This window comes from Schistosoma haematobium, chromosome 4 (genome assembly GCF_000699445.3).
Source record: "Schistosoma haematobium chromosome 4, whole genome shotgun sequence".
NCBI lineage: Eukaryota > Metazoa > Platyhelminthes > Trematoda > Strigeidida > Schistosomatidae > Schistosoma > Schistosoma haematobium.
In genome coordinates this window covers 12966072-12990727 of record NC_067199.1, presented here as the reverse complement: position 1 = coordinate 12990727, position 24656 = coordinate 12966072, and the positions used below count along the sequence as shown (strand labels likewise).

The window sequence follows — 24656 nt, the reverse complement described above, 5'->3', positions numbered from 1 at the left end:
CATCACAACCCAAGTCAGGCACAAAAATCAGTAAAAGGATCACCCTACCGTACATACAAGGAATATCAGAAACTGCAACGAGACTGCTGAAAACCTTCGGGATAGGTGTGGCACACAAACCAACAAAATCACTACAATCAATCTTATGCAAACCAAAAGATGAAATAACAAAGGAGAACAAATCAAACATTATCTACAAAATAAACTGTAACAACTGCGACAAACACTACATCGGACAAAGCGGACATCCCCTCCACCTACGCCTACATGAACATCAATTAGCAGTCAAACGCCATGATATTTCTTCACTTATTTCAATACACGTGGATAACTACGGACACTCATTCGATTGGGAAAATGTAGAAATCTTAGACAGAGGAAACTCCAAAAACACCAGAGAATTTCTAGAAGCCTGGCACTCAGGTCAATCAGCAATCAACAAACATATTGAAATCAATCCAATTTATCAACCAATCAGGAAAACCATGCATAAATATGGGAACAAAAATCAAACCAATGGGAGACACAACCAAAACAAAGAAGTAAACAATGATAAATTTAAGGTCAACAAGAACCAATCAACATCGAGGTGCACAGAACAAGCTGTGAAACACATATGGAGAAATTCGAACACTTCACTTCTATCTGAAGTTTGTGCTGATGATGTCGTTCAGAAGAACGATGAAAGCTCCACGACCAAACCATCCAGCTCAGAGAACAAAACTCCATCAATATATATATATATATATATATATATATATATATATATATATATATATATATATATATGCATGGGTACAAGAAGGATTTAGACAAAACTGTTCCCTTTATTAAGACGGCATTATACATTAAGTCAACTATCATTCTAAAAATGGAATCTAACATTATGTGAAAAAAAGATATTTTGTTAGTAAATTATTATTAAAGCACGGAAAGGTCAGATTTTACTTGGTGCATGTAAATATATCAGATCTAAACTGAATGTTTAGGATGGTGAACGTTAAACTAGACTATTATTTAAAAATGAACTACACTGTGAGAAATGCAAGCTGTAAACAATATATGACCTTATTTTGTTGCACTTAACACAAACAAAGGCAAGTGACTCACGTCTAACTACGAGCCAAAGGTTTGGGGCATTGTCCGTTTTGATAAAAAAGAAATAAATCGAATTATCTTTAGCTTACTAAAATGGGAGATATTATATTCTAATGGTGTAAAAACTCAAGTTCAATCATATTAAATACACTGGTATGATACATTCGTATGGTGATCACAATCATTTTATTCGGGCTAGAGATTACCGTGTATTTGCAACTATTTATTCAGATCAGTTGTACTCGAATCATGTCTGTTTCTTGAATTCATTGAGCTGACAACATTAAATAGTATTCTTTATAGATATGCTTATTTGGTCTAACGTTTAAGTGACTTGTGAACTCAGTTAATACGTCATCTTTTATAGTTTCCCTTTACATTTGAAATATATTGTAGAGAAGATCTGTCACTGGATGACTGTTGATTGGAAGTCATCGACAAGAGCCCCTATGACCATGCTTTGAGGCAATAGGCACTCGTCAGCATAGCATAGCTACAATCGCGAGATATCTGATTCTCGGATCTCTCGGTATTGTTATGTCCTTGAGCCAGTAAACCAACATGTAACAAGATCACCAATTACAGGGACGACTTATATGACCTTGGTACTGTACCAAACCAATGACGCCTTAACCAGTACGAGAAGTCTAGAGTCAAATCTGAGTCTGTTAGGATATTCTGAAAAATGTACCAATAGTTATCATGTTAAGTCTAATGGTGTCCTTGGAATTTAAATGGACATTCCCTATTGGTAAATATTTATTTCACTTTTTAAATATTGTACAAATGTTGTTTTCTATTTTATGGTACGATGTGGTCTGTTTGGTTGGTATATAAACAGAGTATGTCTGAAATATAATGATTCATATCTCAGAGGCTGGGACTTGTGTTCTGGACTCAACTGGCTGGGCTAGGCAGCGAAGCAGAGCCAATCGAGGCTCTAGGTTGTTCTCACGTGTTTACGCGTCTTTGGTCCAATCGATAATTCGCTGCGCATCTAATCTACAGTCACAAGACACAACATAGTCCTTATTGGTTTTCCTTGCCTTGCCCTGCCCGTCAGGTCCAGAATAGAATCTCAGCTTCTACTGGATGAATTATGGATTCCAGACATACGCAGTTTATATACAAGCAAACCAGACTGCATCATATCATACAGTAGAAAATAACAATTATACAAGATCAATCCCAAAGTATCTGTGAGAGACTGTAACTAATAGACTGGGAATGACCTCAGAATAATAATTCAAATACTAATAGCCAATAGGTCGAATGAATGCTTATAATAGGAGAAGATTCGAAGCTTAGATCCTGATTAAAAAATATAGGTACCTTTGAATCTCCGACATTATCCTCCCTCACGAAATGATGTTCGATCTTCATACGCCCAAGTTAAAAACAATATGGCTTTATTTAAAATATATTTTTCCCATTGATTAGAGAAGCCTCTAAAAGTGACTACATGGCGAGGACAACTAACATTTATCATGACATCACTAGTACTACAAAGTAGACAAACACGAAACTGATTATTACTCAGTGATTCGTAAGCATATAGGTCTATATTTACTATAGATGAAACATGAAATTAAAACTATCACATTTATACCTGGTGAATTATATGAACGATGAATATTCTTTTCAATAATTTCTCATCAGGTTCTACAGTTATCTCATATCTAAATTAATAATCCATAACATTGGCCAGATTTAAGACAGAGTACATCATTTGGAAATTGCAACATGTGAATCAAGGATTGTTTGTCATATACAATAAAATTAAGTCGTCAATGGCGGGCTGACTAATATGAAGTGTTAACCTGAATAAGTTTATCCAATAAATGAAATCGTTAGATAAATAATCAGAATAAATATGATTGACATCTGTTGAGAGAGATAATAGTGCAGTTACAAACCAGAAATTACGTAATATGTAGAATAATATGAATTAGCCAAGAATTAGTAGATAGGGGTGGATGCTGAATAAATGTCTTAAAGAGGTTAGCAAGTGCAATAATAATAATGTTAAGATGTATGGACAAGTTTAAGAAATAAAGGTGAACACTAATCCAATTACGCCACCATACCATAAAACTGATTATGAACTAGTTGGGTCCGAAGCTGTCCAGGGTAAAAGGAGCGGCTGACCATATTTCTTTTGGATGCAAAACTCTGGCTTTTTGATCCGAATAGCAATTGTTTCAGCCGTCTGCAGGATGCTTACCCTAAAAGAATTAGGCAGATTGATGTTAACACGATATATTATTGTGAAAGATTACTGCATGTTGGTTGTATGTCTCGTTTGAATTAAATAAACTAGAATGGAATTGTTAACATTTTTAACTACACCTTTACTTAACCACACTGGGAGGTGCTCATCAGTCCGAATATATAAATTGCTAGAACACCTGCCAATATAACTCGCTCCACATGAGCTGTTGGATTGATAGATACAGAAAAAAGTGGCTAGTCTAGTCAATTGATCTTTCAACCTCGAAATGACTATCGGATGGGTAGAAAATATTAATTGTAGTTTACCTGCATCAAACGCTTTTTGACTTGATCTGCGAAACTTTAGACTTAACATTTCACTAGGTGCCTCGCCTGTGAACTTTAAGCGTACATACAGAGACTCTCTGTTCACGGTTAAGCATTCCTTATGATCTCTTCTATTGGTTAAATGTTTATTCATAAAGTCCTCCGGATATCCGTTTCCTTTCAGGGTTGTGTACAATGCCTTTGTTTCGTCTTCAACCACATGTAGAGAGCATATGGTCTTAGTTCTATAGTGAAGTATCTTAATCGTATTCCTTTTATATTGTAGAAAAACAAAACTAAGAATTGTCTATTTGCCAGTCTAATTAGTTTTCTTGCCTAAGTTCCTTCTTAGTGACCCATCTATTCCTGTTGTAAGCAGAACATCTAGAAAGGCTATTTTACGTCTATTTTTTCCTCACATGTGAATTTTGAAGACGGATGAACTTCATTAAATCGCTCGAGTTTTTCTATCAAGTTAGTATGGTCGTTATAAAAGATGAACGTTTCGTCTATATATCGGCAGTAAAATGAAAACTTGCCAATCTGTTGTGCCAGTGGACCGTTTTCTATTTTATTAATCTTACATTACATGGTATGAATTTTGATAGTATAATAAAAAGACCGAGTTGATCTAAAAATTGACTTATTTATCCTATAAATTTCGAGTAATCTGATCGTACATAAACTATTCAAAGCAATTTTACATGAATCCGAATGTTGTGTTAAGGTTAACAGCTGTCATCATCAGTCAGCTACAACGTAGGACCAGGCACATATGTGCATCGGTCCAGGTTGCCATACCGCATCAGCACAACAAGATGAACACCGGATTCATAGCAGTGGTTAGGTCAAAGGTGGTAATATATAAGAGAAAGATTGCATATAGAAATATAGTACAAGAAGAAAGAATTGGTTCGTAGAAAGAAAGATATGAAGCGATTTTAATCTCTTAGTTTAAGGGAAGACAGGGAGTGTATACACCGACGCCATTGTGATCGATTCTGAGCCATGTCACCAAGAGTCTCCAACCATTGGTTACGATAGTCACGCGGACCCCAACCAAGTAGTCTGCATCTACCAACATGGCTCAGACTAGAAGTTAGTGACTCAAAGCACTGATGCCACGTTTTGGTTTGGCCGCCCCTAACTTTCTTCCAACCATCTCCAATACCGGATAGCATTGCACGTCGTGGTAGTCGGTGTTCAGGCATGCGTAACACGTGGCCCAACCATCTCAGTCCATGAAGATTCACAACCTCATCAACTGATTTACCATCATTTCCTAATACCATGCGTCTAACCTCACTATTACTTACCCCGTGATCCCAGCAGACGCCAGCAATATTTCTAAGGCATCTGTGGTCAAATACTAATGGCTTACGAGTGTCTTCTGCTCTTAATGGCCATGTTTCGCTGCCGTAAATTAAAACATAACGGACTGCCGCGCAGTACACTCGTCCTTTTATTGATAGACGGATATCTCGCCTTCGCCATAGGTGACGTAAGTTGGCAAAAGCCAAACGAGCTTTTTGAATCCGTACTGCTGACTGTACAGAGGTGTGACAGCAGTAAGGTGTTTCCTTCAGACAACCAGCATGACAGCGATGCTGCCTTCCCACAAGGAGGGGTGGGGTTAGAAAAGGTCGACCCTAAAAATGCACACCTCACGGATTTCCGTCTCCGGCGATAAGGCTCTTCGAAGAACGGAGCTAACACGTCAAAAAACTCCCACGAAAAGGCCGTGCGCGACCGGCCTCAAGCAGTCGTCCCTTGGGCACTGCGGTCACGCTCTCAGGTCACTGAGACCGCCTCTAATCCAATTTCCTTTTCAGGTACCTCCAGAAGAACCCTTCCACGGTGTGGGCAACCGGGAAGTGATAACCGCCCTCATACCTCTAACAGCACCCAAGCTGTCATCATCAGCTGTATTTATACTTCATAAACCCATTCATAAATGATAGAAATATAAATATACTTTGTACGTTGAAAATATCGCTAAACTACAAACTTACGATACGTCATTCAAAATATGGATCAAAATCATTTAACTTCTAGCACACTATAAAACATACACTTCAATAATATATACTGAGTATCCGCAAGATTTATCAGATATTAGGAATTTGTTATTACTAATGGAAATTTTCTAACAACAATTTGTAACGAAAATTATTAGACTTCAGTACTGACTGTGCAATCTTTGAAAGGTGGGGTTGAAAAATGACCAAATGATTTTCTTTTTCTTACACGCAAAATTGTGTAGTTATATATATATAGTTTTATGTTAGCCACTGTCCGATGCTTCTATCTCGTTTCTAACTACTAAGATTAATTCGCCAGACATAAATTGGCAGCTCCTAAGATTACCATTGTTCGATACAGCACACTTCGAGACGATAGATTTAATTTTTATGATGCTTAAATGAATATTCGTCATAACATTTGTATCATCGGGTTCCGACAAACAGCCTGCGTAGAACTTGCTTATTATAACTATATTCCTCATGAGTAACTAGTTTAAATCATATGATCCCCTTCCTTTTATTTCATTGGTTAGACGTAAAAGAGCTGTTCTCCTATCAACCGATACATTTCTATCAGTTTGGCCACTATTATGATTGTCTGAGTTGAGAATAACTTGTTTTTGAATTTAACACATTGATTGTGGTTTTTAATTTAAACTAACTACTATCCATTGTAAAGCCACTTAATATCTATTTATTTACATCCACATATTTCGCGAACCCAATATGATCTTTTGTATTTATTTGATTCAGTATGCGTTATTCAGGCGAATTTTAAAGTCTGAAGGTAACATACGATAAAACCTGAATGTCCAGTATATGCTCCAATATGACATCATAGGGTATACAAATCGAATGAGTCAAAAATTGATACCAATTAGTTAAAGTCCTTCTTGGCTATTATATTATATGGTTGAATGTTGTCCTGGGTGTCGATCCGATTATCACCAATCAGGTAGTATTGTATGGTCATTTTATTTAATCCGATGACTTTAATCTAATCATCAGAGTGAATAAACTGAAGACTGCATGTTATTATGAGAGATTGAGTCGTCCTAATGTAATTGTAAAATAAACAGAAAATAACGAGCACACACCAACTGGTGGAGTCCGCATGATAAACACGGCTACCGTTTAGAAACGTTAAATGATATCGCTTGAAATTTATCACAACGGCCCAAATGCATTCACTATCGATTTTGAGTTCCGGTATTTCTATATATATACCTTATCATTCCGTTATTAAAAAACCATATGCTCGATATTTAGTATTCCTAACCAAGTGATATTACTACAGCTTCGATTCCTTTGCTACTTATCACGTTGATTTTGTCTTATCGTGCTGATATGGCATAGAAACTTCGACTAACTCACATTTGTGCCAGGCTGTGAGTTGAATAGAACTAGCTGGGGTCCATTAATAATGAAGTTACCATGAACTACAAAAATGCATCTGTCAGAGTAGGTTTAAATGCGCATATCTATTAAATGTTAGAACTTCATTTTATACATGGAAGAACATTTGCGCTATAGGGGGTACAAGTCGGTCAAGAGACCTTTTGGTACATGCCCGATTATATAGGATATGTGGTCAACGTGTTTGACTACAATATTCCTGAATCCGATTTGAGGCTGACGTACATAAGTCCTGAGACGAAAATTTTCACTTAGAGGAAGAGAAATTATCCCAAACATCCTTGCACTATGGTAATTAAGTTTTTTCCAATGGCTCCGCTACATTACGTATTTCTTCACGGTAAGCATTAAAGACTGTGTAGAAACATCCATTATTTTTGTATTATATATATCTAGCAAGAGTCCATTCACTGAACTTTATAGGTGTCTCAGTGACTATAACGATTATTAAACACCACTGTTATAAGTCCCAGATGAAACGAAATGAATCACCTAATTTTATCTTTGCTAATATCTAAATCTTTTACATAATAAAAGTGTCAAATCCACCTAAGTGTAAGTGTACTAGTTAATCCAATACATTGAAGAAAAAATAGGAAAAATACAAAAGAAAACACGGAATAAATAGACGATTCGATTGATTAGATAGCAAAAAAACCAACAGCATTAAACATTAAAAATACCACTAATGATCTGTACAATGAAGGGAAACACTCACATTGTTTTCAAAGCATATAACATGTACAAAATTAAACGTATACAAAGTACACATACACCAACATATATCGAGAGACAAACAATCAATGAACAATACGAGAATTAACTGCGAATGACACCTTGTGCACCCCACCAATCGGAGGGGAGTTTACAAATGGTGATTTATGTACAGATGGATTGATATTAGTTATTGGATTATCTTCCATAACTTTTAAATTGTTTGTCATTTCAGTGATAAGTCGTTGCATTTCACGAATACCATTATGACGTTGAGTTAAATACTGAGGATAAAAATAATACAAACAGAAAGGTGATTATAATCATCCACTAATGAAAAAAAGCAACAAAATAATCACTGGTTATATGACTAAGATTGGTAACTGAATTTTAACGAAATAAAATAACATAAACAAATGATTCAGCATAGCGGGCACTATGTTTTGATGATGTGTATGTATGTATCCCAGTTTCTGGATTAAGGTTTCTCATTTGCAAGCGGTGTCTGTAATCCTCACGGAATTGATGATCCCTCTGTGAATCCAGCTCACTTTATCCGCTATTATATTGAGAGGCTCTAGCACTGATTTATCCTGAATTAGACTTTCATATAATTGCTTCTGATTACATAATAACGTGAAAATGTAAGTCACTATGTTTATTTTATTTATTTAAACACATAAACACAGGTACAAGAAGGCACCAAATAGATATACACCACATAGATCATTAGATTTGTGTGAGGGCTATGATGCTACCCGTGTGCCCAAACCGAAGCAGGTGATTTTCTTAGGGGGCCATACCACGAACCTTTGACATAAAGGTCTAATCCACAATGCAGTGGAGCAACATTAGGAGATGCAGTCCCATGGTAGTCGGTGACCAACGATTGGTTCATACGTCATTTGTTCCCTTAGAATCCTGGAGCCCATGTAAACCATTAGTTTGGAATCAGAGTTTTTCAACTCCCCTGGGTGGATCCTCCATATCCACCAACCTGGTTAAAGCGCCGGACATTCGCTTTTCGTCCTCTCAATTTCGTAAACAATAGTAATGCAGTGAGAAGGCAGTGAGTAGGACTTCTCTGGCAGTGAATGTATGCACGTGGCCACTTGAGAGCATTTCGAGAGGGAGAGCTGATGCTCCCCACTCTCGGCCGTATCAGGGCATATGGGAGGAGTCACTATGTTATAGGACTGAGAACCATCAATATGTCCCACAATCAACATCTACGATCAAAATATTTTCATCTACGATGCTTCTGTTTCTTAGATTCAACTTTAAGTGAAACGACTCATTGAAACATACCAACATTTCATTAAAAATTACTTGAGCCTGGGCAGTATATACAAAACAGTAATTCAAAACACAACGTCAGTACATTACACCTAAGTGAAATGACAAACTGAGTGCCTCCAGATTGTACCCAAGTCAGTAATCGTTTACAGCTCTATAAACTGTATTATGCTGCGTGAAGATTAAAATCATTAGCCGAGTCGATGGGGTAGAGAACAAACTAATGACTGAATAATACGAAAATGAAGTATTAAAATCAAAAGTACAGCTTTACATAGGAATTTCTTAAAACGATCGATAGAGACATTACAGGTAGGCACGAAATAGAACTACTAGGTTTCTTAAGTTAAAAAAGAAATCACAATCTATATTAAATTTCAAAAAGACACCTAGAGTCTAGTGTAGAAAATGTGTCTGTAAAATGTTTACCAAATAATTTAGGCTACTTATGAGTAGAATGGGTAGAAACACTAAAATTACTCGCAGATCAAAGCTATACTTTTTACACTAAACATACCTAGCCGCTTTGATAGATGTTAACAAGCACGAAAACACCTTAATACAGAGTCCTATCCTAATTACTAAAAATACATAATTTTAAATAATTATAGAAAAACATAAACTGAATATAAAGTGCATACTTAAAAACTTGAATATACACTTAACTAATAAAGTATAAACACAATTTACCTCTTTCAGTTCATTTAACGAATCCGGATCTAAACTCCATGTTGACGGATAACCATCTCCAGATTCTAATGAATGAGCACCTTTATAAACCGATCCAACATTTTCTTTATCTCTTTTGTTAAACTCAGAAGAATTACGAAGTGTAGATAATGCTTCTTGAAAACGAATACGTAAACCTCTTGGAGCGACAAGTTCTGACCAAATTCTTTCAAGCTCACAACGCATTCCCTCTTCTTCGACACTTATAGCAAATCCACATCGTCTATGCACTTCTTGGTGCTTGAGAACCTTAGAATTAAAAATGTGTTTTGGAAACAGATAAATATTAGAGACTATACAACTTAAATTTTATTTCAATTTGCTATTTAGAAAGAAAAATGGAAAGTATTTGGAAGATCAGTTGTGTTAGATATCTAGACGTGGACAACAGGAAATCTCGAACTTAATTTTTGTTTTAGCTGTTCATTATCAGAAAAAAGTACTTAGGAACTTTAGCGAACTGATACTCCCTGTGTGGTTCGAAATTGCACAGCTTAGCTCCATAACCTGACATACTACCATAGGAGTTATACGAGTCATGACTGATCAACAGTAGGATTAAAATATTTACAAGTGATTGGTCTCTGAATGGTAACCAATATCATATTTATCAAGTCTTTTAGTTATTTGGACTAGTGACCACATTACCACTTGATGGATAGAATTTCATCACCACTAAACAGACAGGACATTGGTTACTCAATGACCAATCAATGGTTTAGTAGTATTTGCCGACTGGATACACTTTGGATTCGTTAGTAAACGGATCACCAGTCTATTTATTGGTTATGGTAGTTATTTATTACAACGACATTAATAAATTGTGCATGGATGATAAGTCACTGATAAATGAGTTGTAGACAGTTGAAATTTACTCAACTATTGATAAATTTCCAATGTATTTTCGGTGACAAACAAATCTATAACAGCCAGTCATTCTTCACAATCACATCGACTTGTATATATGATTTTTGAACAGTAAATAACTCTGCAGCATTCATTGCGTAATCTCCCCTAATGGTGTTGTATAAATTATCGTGAGCAATCTAATTCTCTGTTCACAACCCATAACAATTAACCGCCCATAAAAAAACTTCCTTTGATCAAATATTACATAGTTACTTTAAAGTTTATAGACTGAATTTTATTTATTATGTTTATAACTAAATCAAATGTACTGGCCTGTTGATCATTCGAAGTGAGATATCTAAAGTAACTTATGTTGAAAAGACATTTTTATACCTTTGAACGAATAGCGATTCACTAATCGAGACTACTGCATAAATTAGATGTTTGATTTCATAATAGAGCAGGCTTTGAATTTATTATTGAGGAGAGAGATCGATAACAGATTTCTATTGACTACAGTGGTTAGGGTGTGTATGATGTATAAACTAGTCATTTCTTACAGATATATACTATGCTGATTGAAGTGAAAATAATAATGATGAAAATAGCTGGACGAATGTCAGTATAAAATGTCACATCAGACGTCTGACATTTGGTCAGTATTGTATAGAGAAGTAAATACTTTCTGGTCAAATGTTTTTTAAGTAACTGAAACTGTTGACTGAAAATTTAAAGTAACAAGGTCTTACATTAGTTGTAATAATACATATTTATTCATTAATTTTAGTCTTTGTTTCTGTTTTAACTAACTTCTTCTTTTCAATTTCCCTGTGGTTAATTACTTTTGATAATATCAATATGTTAAGCGCGGTTATTTGAACCGAAAAAAAGTGCGCCAGATTCGCTGTCAGTCTACAGTACCCAAAATAATGATTTCTTGTCCTGAACATGTAAATTTATTTGTTATGTACAGCAAATCCTTGACAATTAACCAGTATTTGTTGAAATTAGCTTTGATAGCTAGTTTCCATAGTAATAAACAGATTCAAAGTACATTTTAGAAACTAAGTCACTTGCATAAATTTGAACTTAGAACAAATGCACTTTGGACCAATTATCTATACTTCACATTGATACATTGAAAACAATATATATGAGAAATCAATATGAGGTAAACAATAAAAACATTTGCTCAAATATACCTGATTTTCAAACATATCTATGCATATATTTATATTAAATAATAGTGTTTAACAATAAAAGAACATATAATTAACTCACTTTCAATACTCTATGACTTAATTCAATTTGTTTACGTTTCAATTGAATAAGTCGTTGTGACATAACAAGTTGACCAGTGCGTAGTTTAGACACTAACTCAGTGATATACTAAAAAGGTAATATATTAAACACATATAAACTACCACGTGAATGAATATGAATAAGAAGACTTTGATGAAAGTCATTTTAGAGAGGCATTTTAAGACAATGTGGTGGAGGGAGGGTGGACGCAGTATAGATGAATGAACAAAGAAAAGTGAAATACAGTTGTGGAAATATGAACATAAGTAAATAGATATACTGATAATGTAATATTTTCAGCAACGTTAATATCGATCAGAAGATACTTGTATGATAATGAATGCTTGATAAAATAATCAATGAGTTTAAATAAACTTTATTGAGTGTCGGGTGATTAAAGCAACCATGGGATATACGTACATTATCAACAATGTACCTAGATAGATGGTTAATTATCTGACCAACAAACACAATTAAGGTCCGAGGGCAAAGCCGTACTGCTAATTGAACTGGAATGTGGTAACAGTGAGGTATTTCCTCATATGACCAGGCATCTATAGCACTGTGAATAGCTAAGCTTTAAAATTAGCACGCCCCACCTTGCCCCACAAATTTCTGTTGCCAATAGTAAAGCCTTTAACGTACAGAGCTAATACATGAAGAACTACTCGGATAAAGGCTACGTGTGATTGCGTTTAGGCAGTTGTCCTCTGGGTCGCCAAAACCACTACCGGTCTAGTTTTCTTTTCGGGTACCTCAAAAACTATTTTTTTTGCGATGGAGCCAGCTATAAGGTCCCAGCTATTCACATACTTCTAGCAGAAAACACTAACGGGTACAAACATACTTCAACAAAAAAAGATAAGATGTTTATTTGTTGATAAAAATAAACTGATAGTGAAACAGTCTACAAAAGTTACGCAAATAAAGCAATTCAATGGAAAAAATAAGATATCATACCTTAATCATACTGCTCTGCTGTTCACCGTACGCAAGTTGATCACATTTACGTCGCTTCAAGTCAGGAAATCCAATAAATGGAATTGGGATCATACGATCAGGATGTGGATTGTCGAGACAGGCCTAGATATAGTTCAGAAATTTCAATTTTGTAAACAAAAAGAGTGACCAACGTTTCGATAATATACATATAGTTGATAAAAAGTGATGAAGTGAATCTCTCATACAGAAATAAGTAGAATTACTGAGAATACATGGAAATAACGAATAATTTTTTTAAAAAACATGAGTAAAACCCCATCTATTGTTGCGAACATAAGCTTTCGTGGTTATTTACTGATTTTATGACTCAATACATCAATTCAAACGACTTGAAATTTATACATTACGTCAAACAGGTTACTGAACACTAAATATTTAAAAGTACATGTATTAGTTTATATATTATACCGATTGTACTAAAGTTATTACTTAATTTTATACAAACTGAAGATGGAACTAATGTGGAACAGTGACGATACCCGATTTTAACAATAATTTGATCCATTTATCAAGTACAGGTTTATGTAGTTGACGATGAGTCACATTTAAGGTTTGAGAGCTAGCAACACTAGCTAACTACCTAAAGTGAAATAACTGAAAAAGACTTTAAACCGTCAACCTAGTGATTGAAAACCGACTATTGTTTAACCACTACACAGTGGTCAGATAATTATTTTATTTATTATTTATTTTGACACATAAATATTGGTACAAGGAGGCACCAAAGACATATGCGCCACACAAATCTCATTTGATATGTGTGAGGGCTGTGATACTGCCCGGGTGCACAAACCGAAGCAGGTGGTTTTCTTAGGGAGCCACACACCCGGAGCCTTCGACCTGAAGGTCTGACCCACAAGGCAATGGAGCAACGTAAGGAGATCCAGTCGGTCAGACAATTAAATGCTGAATGTATAAGTTGGAGCAATGAATCAGGTTGAGGCCTCCCACTTTCAGTCAATGTGTTGTAGGTTTGAATTTGCTCCACTTTATTAGGTTTGAGTAGTATCACTAGTCCATTTACTTAGTATGTGGCTCGAAGCCAAGTACAAGAATCTGTATCCGGCAAAATAATTAAGAAATAATAAATGCACAAAAATATCTTAAAAAGTTCAGGAAAATGAAAATATTTCGCACCTAATGTGCTACAGATTTACCTGTTGCCATATTAGTCTGTCAAAGCCAGCTGGTGGATTCTCATTATATGCAACTATCTGCGCAGCAGATGGAGATATTTCCGGAATTAAACGGTTCACACATAATTGTGATTGGAGTTGCGGCACAACTGATGGACTTGATAAATACTTTGCAAGTTCAGTGGCAGATATAGTCGATGTTGTACCTTCAATAGGAAGAGTGAAATACAATTTCAAAACGCTAGAATATTAATTAAACTAACTATTCGAGTTAGATCACTAAAGATGTGTACTTGCACACTATACACTTTAAACCATACCTATTTGTAAACATTACTAAATGATTTAGGATAAATGTGAATCCGTTCAACTTGACATACATCACATCAACATATTGAAAGTCAGTTAATACGATGTTGACAAAAATAATACTAGCTGTAGTAAAAACCAAAAAGAGAAGAATATAGGCTGTCATATTATCATCAGAAACACACCTCTTATTTGATGTCTGCAGGTACCATATCTGTACAAAGTTAAGTGGATTCTTTCTTTTAGATTCAGAAACAACTGAGTGTAGAGCTATAGAACCGACAAAAAATTCAGGTAAGTGGAAATATGTCCGATGGATAGAAAGCCGACGTTTATACGAAAACTGTAGAGTACTGTGTACACAAAATCACCAATTACTTATGAAACAAATAATTAGTTATGAAGTAAATAAAATCCATTTTGTATTTTTACAAATAACTCAGGAATTATTGAAGTCAGATAAAATTAGGCCATCCCTATTTTATCAATTTGTCTATAATAACTATTGTGGAAGACAAAATGAATGTTCAGCGTACATCTTAGGAGTAATTCTACCAAACTATCCTCAGAGGACTCACTGTTGATTTGATTTTCCGATATTTGCTTATATATATATATATATATATATATATATATATATATATATATATATATATATATATATTAGTTGAGTGATTGAATTCTTAAAATTATTATTATTATTATTATTATTATTATTATTGAAATTAGAAATATAGAGGAAAAGTTAAAATATTAACTCCCAGATATTAGTGATGGTGAACCGCGAAAAAGTCGGACAATCATGATATAGTCAATTAGAATAATTATAAAGGGCTTTCTGTCTGAGCAAGAATCATGCTTTTGCTTTTGATCAACAAGGCTTAAATACATTGATTTCTAGTAGAAATATGCGATGTGTCCCGTTGGGTGAATGACATAAGATACCCTGATCTAATGGTCTCATTATATTAGATAATAGTTTCACAACACTGTCGAACAAATTTTAAGAGCTATTCGGTATTCTCTATGTTCAATAAACATATTTCGTATAAATTTATTGAAATATACTGCTCTAAGATACAACTACTTAAACAACCGAGAAGAATAATGTTAACACAAGAGCCTACATCTGACACTTACCCAACGTATTTTTCCAGAACAACTGAATGAAGAAATCTTGATTTTAGAAAAAAAATTAATTAGATAACGCTCAGGAGGACTAGGAATAGTGAAAGTATAGGGTTGTAAATTTTTATGATTAATTAATGAGATAGCTCAACAAAATGATACTACAGCCATATGTTAACTAAAAACGCATTGTGACGAAAATTATGGGTCATAATATCCCTCAAAAATGTTAGATAATATTATGCTGACGAATTCACACTGAGTAATATGATCTAACTGGGAAACAAATGACAGCTAAAACTACACCAAAAAGGTGTGTAAAACGTTAAACACTTACTAAAAACAACAGCATACTAATAATTTGATACAGTTTATAGACCAAATGAACTAACTTACCAGTGGCTAATCGTTCCACAACTTTCAATATGACCTCAGTACTATCTTCAGCTTCAGCACATGGACGAATTTCTTCCACCATCAGCTGTAAATTAGGACGACCACCTAATAGTCTGAATAAAATATCTTGTACAGCTTGACGTTGATTTGTAACTTCAGAGAATGGACGACCAATATATAAACAAACAAGTCCATCAGCATCAGTACTTGTAGGCAAAACATTGTATCCAATAGATTTTAATCGAGCAAATGTATTCTCTGGCGTATAATTCACCATACCTACAGCACTGTAACCAATACCAGTACCCCACATTGCTTGCAGTTGATTCCAACGTGCTATAACTGAATCACGTTCATCACCAAATAGCATAGGCTGAGATAGAGAAGCAAAAAAAGCATCCACTGTATTCTGTTGTGCAACTTGTAGCTGTTGTTGTTGCTGCTGAGCAGTTACAGGAAGACTTTGATCAAAACCGAAACCTTGCGCTATAATAAACGAAAAATGTTTACAGTCAGCTGCTGCATAACACACAAAATACAAACTTTAATTATGGAATGAAGAAACGCAATGTCATTAGCAAGGTGGTAATAACCCACATACTTAAAGTTGAAAGACTTTACTAAAGTAACATTCACGATATGTCACAAAGTCTGTAACTCAGTAACCAAGTACAGTTGTTTTAAATTCACTTTGAATTAATCTTAGGGGAATGCTAGTGGCATGAATTTGTTACCCAAATAGAAGTAAGTAGAGTGAGTTTTGAGCCTACAAACAAACCAACAAGCATTTCTTAGGATACTTTTCATAATTTTATCAACAGTTGGAGAACGAAAAAGTAGGACTGACGTGACCAATTCAAATTATGGTTCAAAACTAACAGCATAACGATAACAATTTATGGCCTCATTTAGTATTATGTTGCTAGCACAATATGGAATTCCTAGTATATAATTTATCAACAAGTTTCTCTTACACTTCTTGTATAGAAAAGAATAGGTAACTCCATACATATATACATAAAATAAGTAAATAAATTTCGCGCTGTTGTTTAACAAGATATAAATTATAGCTGGCTAAATAAACATTTATTAAGACATTTAAGCCGACAGCAAAAGCTTTTCTTCATTAAGATAAGTACATTGGGTTCCTTTATTGAGAGTACAGTAACATAAAGCTTCAGAGGTACCTTCTCAAGTTCTGGAACTAATACAAAATTAACCACCACATATAATAAGTAATTATTAAGATAACTTTAAGGCGAAACTTAATACAATAGTGCTTACAACAAATAGCACTTTTAACCATTGCGTATCTCATGCTGAACATCGAAAACTCAACAAAATCTATCGTAAAACGACTTAGACCAGTCACGTAAAATTAAAATAAAAAATAGAATTAATCACAAAAGTTTATCTGAAGATAACGATAGAGCAACTCACTTTTTGGGATGTTGAACAAACTTTGAGTTGGTTGTGTGAAGCTAAATCCAGTATTCTGAGACGCTTGTTGACCAAACTGTGATCCGAATAGATTTAAACCCATCTGAGTACTAGTGGTGGGAGCAGAAAAAGTAGAACCAAACAACCCAGTGGATGTTTTCGGAGTGTTTAGGTTAAATCCTTGAAAAGGAGTTGAATTTTGTCCAAATCCAGGGAAGGTTGTATTGGTTGTTTTTGCCGCTGCAGCTTGAAACAATCCAGAACTCATAGTTGAAACAGTAGACCCCAAACCAAAGTTTCCAAATGGTGTCGTTGTACTGGCAAGTGATGGCTGTAATCCGAAACCAAGAGTTGGAGCTGCACTAACAGCGCTTGTCGTCGGTTGTGAAAACCCGAATAACTTAGGAGATCCAAATAAACTCATCTGGAAATCAAGCAAAACACTAGTCCTATGATTTTTTTATATATGGAAAACAAGTTTATATTATGTCACGTTACACTTAAATTCCACTTTCACCACTGTAAATTGAATCCCCAACATGCATGAAGTGTATGGAAAATACTGGTAATAAAACGTTTACCTAAACACAGGTTTACAGAGGAAATAAAGGTTTAAATACTCGACCTTTAGATAAACTTATTGTGAGGATTGTACATGTAAGCCAACTAACTAAAATGAATTCAGGACTTGAAATCAACGTTGAAAAGTCAAGCGTCGAAACTACTAGGCTACAGTTCGCTGATAAGTACAATCGAAGACTCATAGGAAGGTGGAAAGTCAGGGCCAGAAAAAATCGCCCATCAACCTAATTTACTAAGCTCCACATTAAAACAATTATAATGTTAACAACACTACTCCAATGCTAAACAACAAGGAAAGCCTAAGTGGTAGCTGAGCGTCCATAATATTTGCTACACTACGTAATCATACCATGTTTCCTTAGTACTTTTAAATAAGGACTAGTTTTGATTTAAGGATCACCATAAAGAGTCAAGTTTTTGGGATTAGCTTCTCTAGTTTCTTGACATCAAGCGATTTGTACATATAATCAAAGCACCCAAACTTCAGGTAAACATCAACCCCTAACCCAGAGAAATTTTTCTTCAGTCTATATTGCCAAGAACAAAGTTGGAATAATTCCAATCCGAAGGTAGCCAGGATATCTTTGTTTGATTCTCCAATTTTCAATAACACGGTATACCTTGCTTTAAAACAGATAATAGAGTCAACCTAAGATTTATTTAAAACTATTTTAAGTGCCAAGATACTACCGAATACTAGGCAATTCGAAAAAAGACTGAGCATCTAAAACACATACAGTATTAAACAATCGTTCGGACATCTGAATTTATAACTTGTAGACATTACTTTTAACCATTCATTGAACAGAACTGTTGTGGAGAAAACCAGTAAAACTGGAAAACTACAAGTTGTTTTGGAACTCTACTCAAATTCTTTTTTTAGAGAACCACTGTTTCATTAGTGCCTAGATTTTTCCATAATTGTTGACGAACAGCTCTATCAGTTGAGTACCTTCTCGGACAAAAGATTGCTTAAAAACGAGCGGCAAGTTTTCTGACTTCCATTATAGTACTAAGAGAATGGAAACATGAAGCCGAGAACAAAATTTAAGGAGTAAATAAATACTTACATCATTCAGTCATTAGTATCACATTTGTAAGTCCGAATTTATGAATGAAAGTGGTGTTATTTAAATCATGCGTCATTAACTAATGAGTACCCAGATATGCTGACAGAAAGTCAGTTACTCAGAAAAGTCATAAAGCCTATAGGCTTCACCAGGCTTACCTACCTAAGCAAACAAGAATACGGAAATAAAGGTGGACTTAAAATGACTCATTATCTCCCCATCGTGAACAAAAGAAGGAAGCTCTTAATTACAAATCCTCCTGAATAATGTCGCTTATATTCGCCCCAAGTTCACCTTTATTTCCCTATTACTGTTTGCTTGGGTTAGTGTATTGACGGCTTTCTATAGTTGATAATTTATGAAAACCCGCAATTAGATTGTCAATTTTGAAGTTAATGAACCTTCGGGATAGAAACTTAGTTAAGTGATCCAAACGACAACAGACAAAACCTAACAACTATTAAAACCCGAACACGCTAACCTTGAGGTTTGAGCAAGTTTTCTGTAGAGGCCTTGAAATTTTTCATTTTTAATGCCCAATCCTCAGTTAAATATATTCGAACTTTAACTAAACGATAGAAATCGATATTTTTCGAAATATTCATGGCGGAAATAACAAACTGCCATTTCTGTGTAATCTAAAGTACGTTTTAATGTCAAAGCGCATTATCGATCCATCTAAATAAAAATGAAAATAAGCAAATTGACATATGACTACCATGTCCCACAACAAAACCTTCTGTACGAAACATATCACGAACTCGTAACTTACATAAGGGCTAATGGAAAATTGTTTTTAAGCCAAATAGTTTTATGGTCATTTCCCTTTGAATGAGTTACAAATTTAGCTATATATAACTCCCCGAAATCAATATCTCTGTAAGTCTTCGACATTTGATACTGACAACATTAGTTTTGATGGACTCACCTAGCTGAAAGCGCTCGGACACGCATTCGCATCATATCGCGAGTGAGTACACCATGCTTCACATCTCCTACGACCGCTAGCCAGCTTAGATTGATCACTTCTCGATATATCGATAGTCTATGAAATATGTCTTTGAACCTCTTCGCTCTTGACTGGGTTGGCACGTTTACATTTTAAAAAGTGTTACTGGTTAAGGCGTTGTCAAACTTCGGATACTTGTGGCATCCTTTCAAAAAGGTAACATCTTTCCTTATATGAGGTAAATGGTGACGAATTTTTTAATGAGATCATAAGGGTGTAGTGAATGTGATTTTTACTAACGTTACGATGATAAAGACATGACAAAGGGGAAAAATACTGGCAATCAAATATCATTTAACCAACTGACCTGAAGATAAACATAGATAAATAAAATGATGGATAGAAGGGAGCTATATATGATATTAACGTTTGACTGCTAAGCTATTTTCCAGTCAGTCTTAGAGTTCTATGTCGAAACTGGTTTGAACGCCTTTCCAATCTCCTTTGTGCAGTCAGCTTCCAGTAAAACTAAAAGGTCAGCGTCAGTGTCGAATATTTAAAAAACCTGTTGTTTTAGAGAATTCACAGCCAAAACTCTAGAAATCAAACTGTGGAAGATAAAATAAACATGTGCTTTACGACAGTGTGAAGGACATACTGATTATGTAAACCGTAATTCCGAAACAACATAAAATTAATAATACTAATTTGGTACTTATGGTGTGAGTAAACTCCATTTCTCCATTATGTCATACAAAAGTATCTATCTACTCTCCCCAAATGTAATTAGATAAAACCAACAGTTCATTTCATCTGGTTAAAAGAGTACATTATTCCTCCCAAATAAGGGAAAAGCTTGTCGGTTTAAAATCTTTTACATGTACTACAAACCGTTCGGATGAGAACAGGCAACATAAATTCCCAAGAAAAATGAGATCTGATGTAGGAAGAGAAAAATGTGTGAAGCAGAATGTAATGATAAGGTTTTTAATCTGAGGCGTACGATTTTCTGATTTAACCACCACTGAAATTCACAACCGTATAAAGAAACAGAATTCAGGGATATATACAACCGCTGATCCATTTGTCAACATAATAACGTATAGCTTTAGCAGATTTAGCGATGACGCTGTATGTAAATCGCTTTTCAACTATGACTGTACTTAATTCAGAGTTCGTAAAATATTGAGGTAACGTAAACTAGTGCGAACTTGAACGCCATATTAAAAACTGACGGTTAAGTTTAATATCTTGAAGAATAAAAATTTAAGGGGCTGACAAAAAATTATGTATATATCTAGTTGGAAAGCAGTGTTGATGATTATGAACGTTAGACCCCTGCCAATATCGTGAGTCTGTAGAATTATGGTCTACTATGAAGACTATTAGAATAATGGGTTTACACAAATATAGTCAATCGAGAAAGTTAAAGTGGAAATACGGATTAATAATAATAGTTTGCGTTTCTTTGGTCGGGCTTACCAATGTAGAATTACGGTCTACTATGATATTAGTACTGCTCTAATATAAGACCTAATCCTAAAACTGCACATTTGTCATGATATAACTGCCTAATATATAAGATCTTACGTGGAAGTCACATCGTCGTCTACACCAACTCACTGTATCGTAACAATTACCAATACATAATGGAGAACAAGCTTAGGCTAGAGAAAGAACAATATATTTAAAATGAATAAAAGACATAAGGTAACATTCCGCAGGTATCACGCCTGCATGGTCGAGCCATGTCATCCGATCAACTTCAATTAATCCAACTAATTGTTCCCGCCTTTTCCATCGTTAGGTAATTCTCCGCGTTAAATATTGAATATCTATTTTCTGAGTAGTCTCGTGTTCAGCTTTGAGGATTGTGTGGTTATGGTCCAATGCCAATACAAGTCTTATGTCTACTCGGTGTGCTTATACTAGCAAGCAGATAAGTTACCAGTTATGAGTATTTCATGTGCACGATTTCCGGACGTTCATATGAGCGGATAGATCGAGAAATTTAACTAGCTTCTGCAAGGAGGATAGGTGTTACTGACCTACATATTCCAACCATATAAAATTCTTATTATACATGAGAAACAGATTATAAGTGCAAATAACGGTAATGCACATAAAATACATTTGTCTTTACAGAAGAAACATAATCTAACTTAACGAGGGTAAAGTAGTATGCTTATTAGTTAGCTTTGTAAGTATATAAAAAATGACGAAGATTTAAGTGGTTCGTCTGTGTTATAATCTCATTCTTACGGTAATGACCCAAGCTATTCCTATTGCTTAGTATTCTCGGACACCGATTCACTCGACAAGTCCCCAAATCAGAACACGGTTGAACAGGAAAGAGATTATATTCCAAATAACAAGGTTAGATGGAAATAAGAAGCACAATAGGGAAAACGTTAGTATATTTATAGTTTTTACATGAGAAGATTCTAGAGTATTCTCTAACTATCGGCTAGTCCTGATTGGATAAAAATAAGCCAATCAGCGTGCACCAAAGCAGTCGTGCACTGAGCATGCTTTAATCCAGTCTGTGTCCCGCTAACAATCTGTCCAGTGGTTTTCTAATTGCTTTTAACACTTCAGATGACAGTGAATTTGCTCAGATGTTATAAAGTCAATACAAAATCTAGACGAATGGACGATAAATACCTCACTGCCAAACATGACATCCGTCGAATTTCTTAAGACTTAACAGATCTGTCATTTTCGTTCTGGATAAAAAATTGTCTGGATGGACTATTTTATTCCAAGCATTCTCGTCTTGACTGACCTTATTTTAGTAACCTTACGAGGGGTTAGTTACGTGCCAATACGACCTAGTTATTTTTTATGAGTCTGATGAGAGTAGGACCGGTGCTTTACTGTTGGCTTTCACCACCAATTCCATCAAGATCTATATCTTTTATGAATGATAACTATAATGAACAGCAGATGGGTTTCTGATTGTCCAACCGTGTTACATGTTTTAAGACGTCGCAAGTGTAGTGAACGAAAAAACAAGTGCGAGCAATCAAATGTATTTGAGTATGAAATTACGGAACATCTTAGTAAAATCTGAAAGCCATACAGTAAATACTTCATTTGCAAAATGTCAATCAATCGTCTCAGACTTCATTGTTCTTTCGTTTACACATCAATTGTTCTTTGTCCTCGTTCTACTTCTTTAATTTCCTTAACGTTCTGCCTCCAAGCATTTCACTTTTGATTGATGGCATACACTACCTATATTTATCGACAAGTAACACACATCACACAATCACTGACTGGAAACCTCTGATCCATCGTCCTTAGTAAGAGGTTCTATGATGCCGAATAGCTAAATTTTCAAGTTAATTATTTGTTCTATTATCGCTTAATCATTGGCACACTTGTCGTTGTTAAAAAAAGCATTAAATTAAGGATCAACTTAGCAGCATGTTTGTTGCTTTTCAAAGGTGTTTAAAGTCACAGGCTACTCCGTTTATTATTTTCTATATCTAATGTTATATCTACACTTTTACAAGTGACACTGCTAGTAGTATGAAGAGAAAGCTGTTAATATCACGACCATATAACCAATTTTCACAGGCTTCATTTTTCTTGGTGCCACCACATGAGCCATTCATTTTATATCGCGTACCTTCATTACATTTCTGTATTGTTACTGTTTCTTCTAATCCAGTAATGTATATTAAAAAAGAAAGATATAAATTTTACGCATATTTGAAAACATAGTCCTAAGTCTCATGCCAAATGAGCTATTCACGAGAATAATTACTAAACTATATAGTAGAAGGGATGGTCTGAAGAGAGAAACCGAATCGTGAAAAATTGTGGCATATGCAAAAGCAATGACATTATCGAACGTACCTAGTTTACATAAGTACACATGTGGTATACTCTTTGTACATCGACTGACAATTACCTTCTCATAGTTATCTTGTAATAAATTAGCCGTGTTACCGATGAGTAAATGTAGGTTTGAGTTTGATACGATGACAGCCTTTCTATGGCTACTGCCAGACTCGAGCTCAGATAAACAAGGAGGGTTGTATACAGTACCAGCAACCTCGTCCATGACAGCTTGGATGCAGACAGACTATTTGGATTACGCAGACAACCTAGCTCTTCCATCTTATATACACTGGGGATCACTAATGTAGATGATCTATGTCGAATGAACGGAGGCCTACTCGGGTTAGACGGGAGTGGTGTGACGAGCCAACTAACTTCGAAATCACACCTCGCAGTCAGCACCTAACCTGGATTATCCTTCCGTCGTATCATGCCATGGCTGTTCTGAAGACGGTACAACACAAAGGACTTCATTAAAGAAATATATTACTATGAGTAGACACAAGGAAGAGATTGCAACCACCATCTCATGGGCCAGACTATGACGTGCGATTAATTAATGTGCGTTGGTTATGTGGTGGTCGGTATTCAATATAATCCTTAAATTTCGTATACAGTTTGTCTTGATAACAGTTCTATGTAACGCCCCAACGGTATATTAATCAGGCGAATACGAAGCGTTGATTACGTTTATTACGAGACCACACACATATATCCAAATGTACAGATGCGTTAAACGAGCATAGAAGAGTTGTGCCGAAAGGCAACAAGCGATCGAGCGAATATGAGTAAGCGAGTACAATTTTCGTGCCTTAAGGTAACCCTCGTG

At 35.1% G+C, this 24656-nt stretch overlaps 1 protein-coding gene across 1 annotated transcript; it reads right to left on the bottom strand.

Annotated features, from left to right (window-relative positions):
* Positions 1 to 5216: 5216 nt before the first annotated feature.
* Positions 5217 to 19621, bottom strand: NUP54 (Nuclear pore complex protein Nup54). Its single transcript, XM_051215705.1, has 8 exons — positions 19030 to 19621; positions 17378 to 17801; positions 15938 to 16423; positions 14126 to 14310; positions 12927 to 13049; positions 11946 to 12053; positions 9777 to 10064; positions 5217 to 8074 (listed from the first exon to the last, which is right to left on the bottom strand). The coding sequence occupies exons 2-8, from the start codon at positions 17799 to 17801 to the stop codon at positions 7877 to 7879; spliced, it is 1812 nt and encodes a 603-aa protein (XP_051066236.1). The 5' UTR covers positions 19030 to 19621; the 3' UTR covers positions 5217 to 7876.
* Positions 19622 to 24656: the final 5035 nt, after the last annotated feature.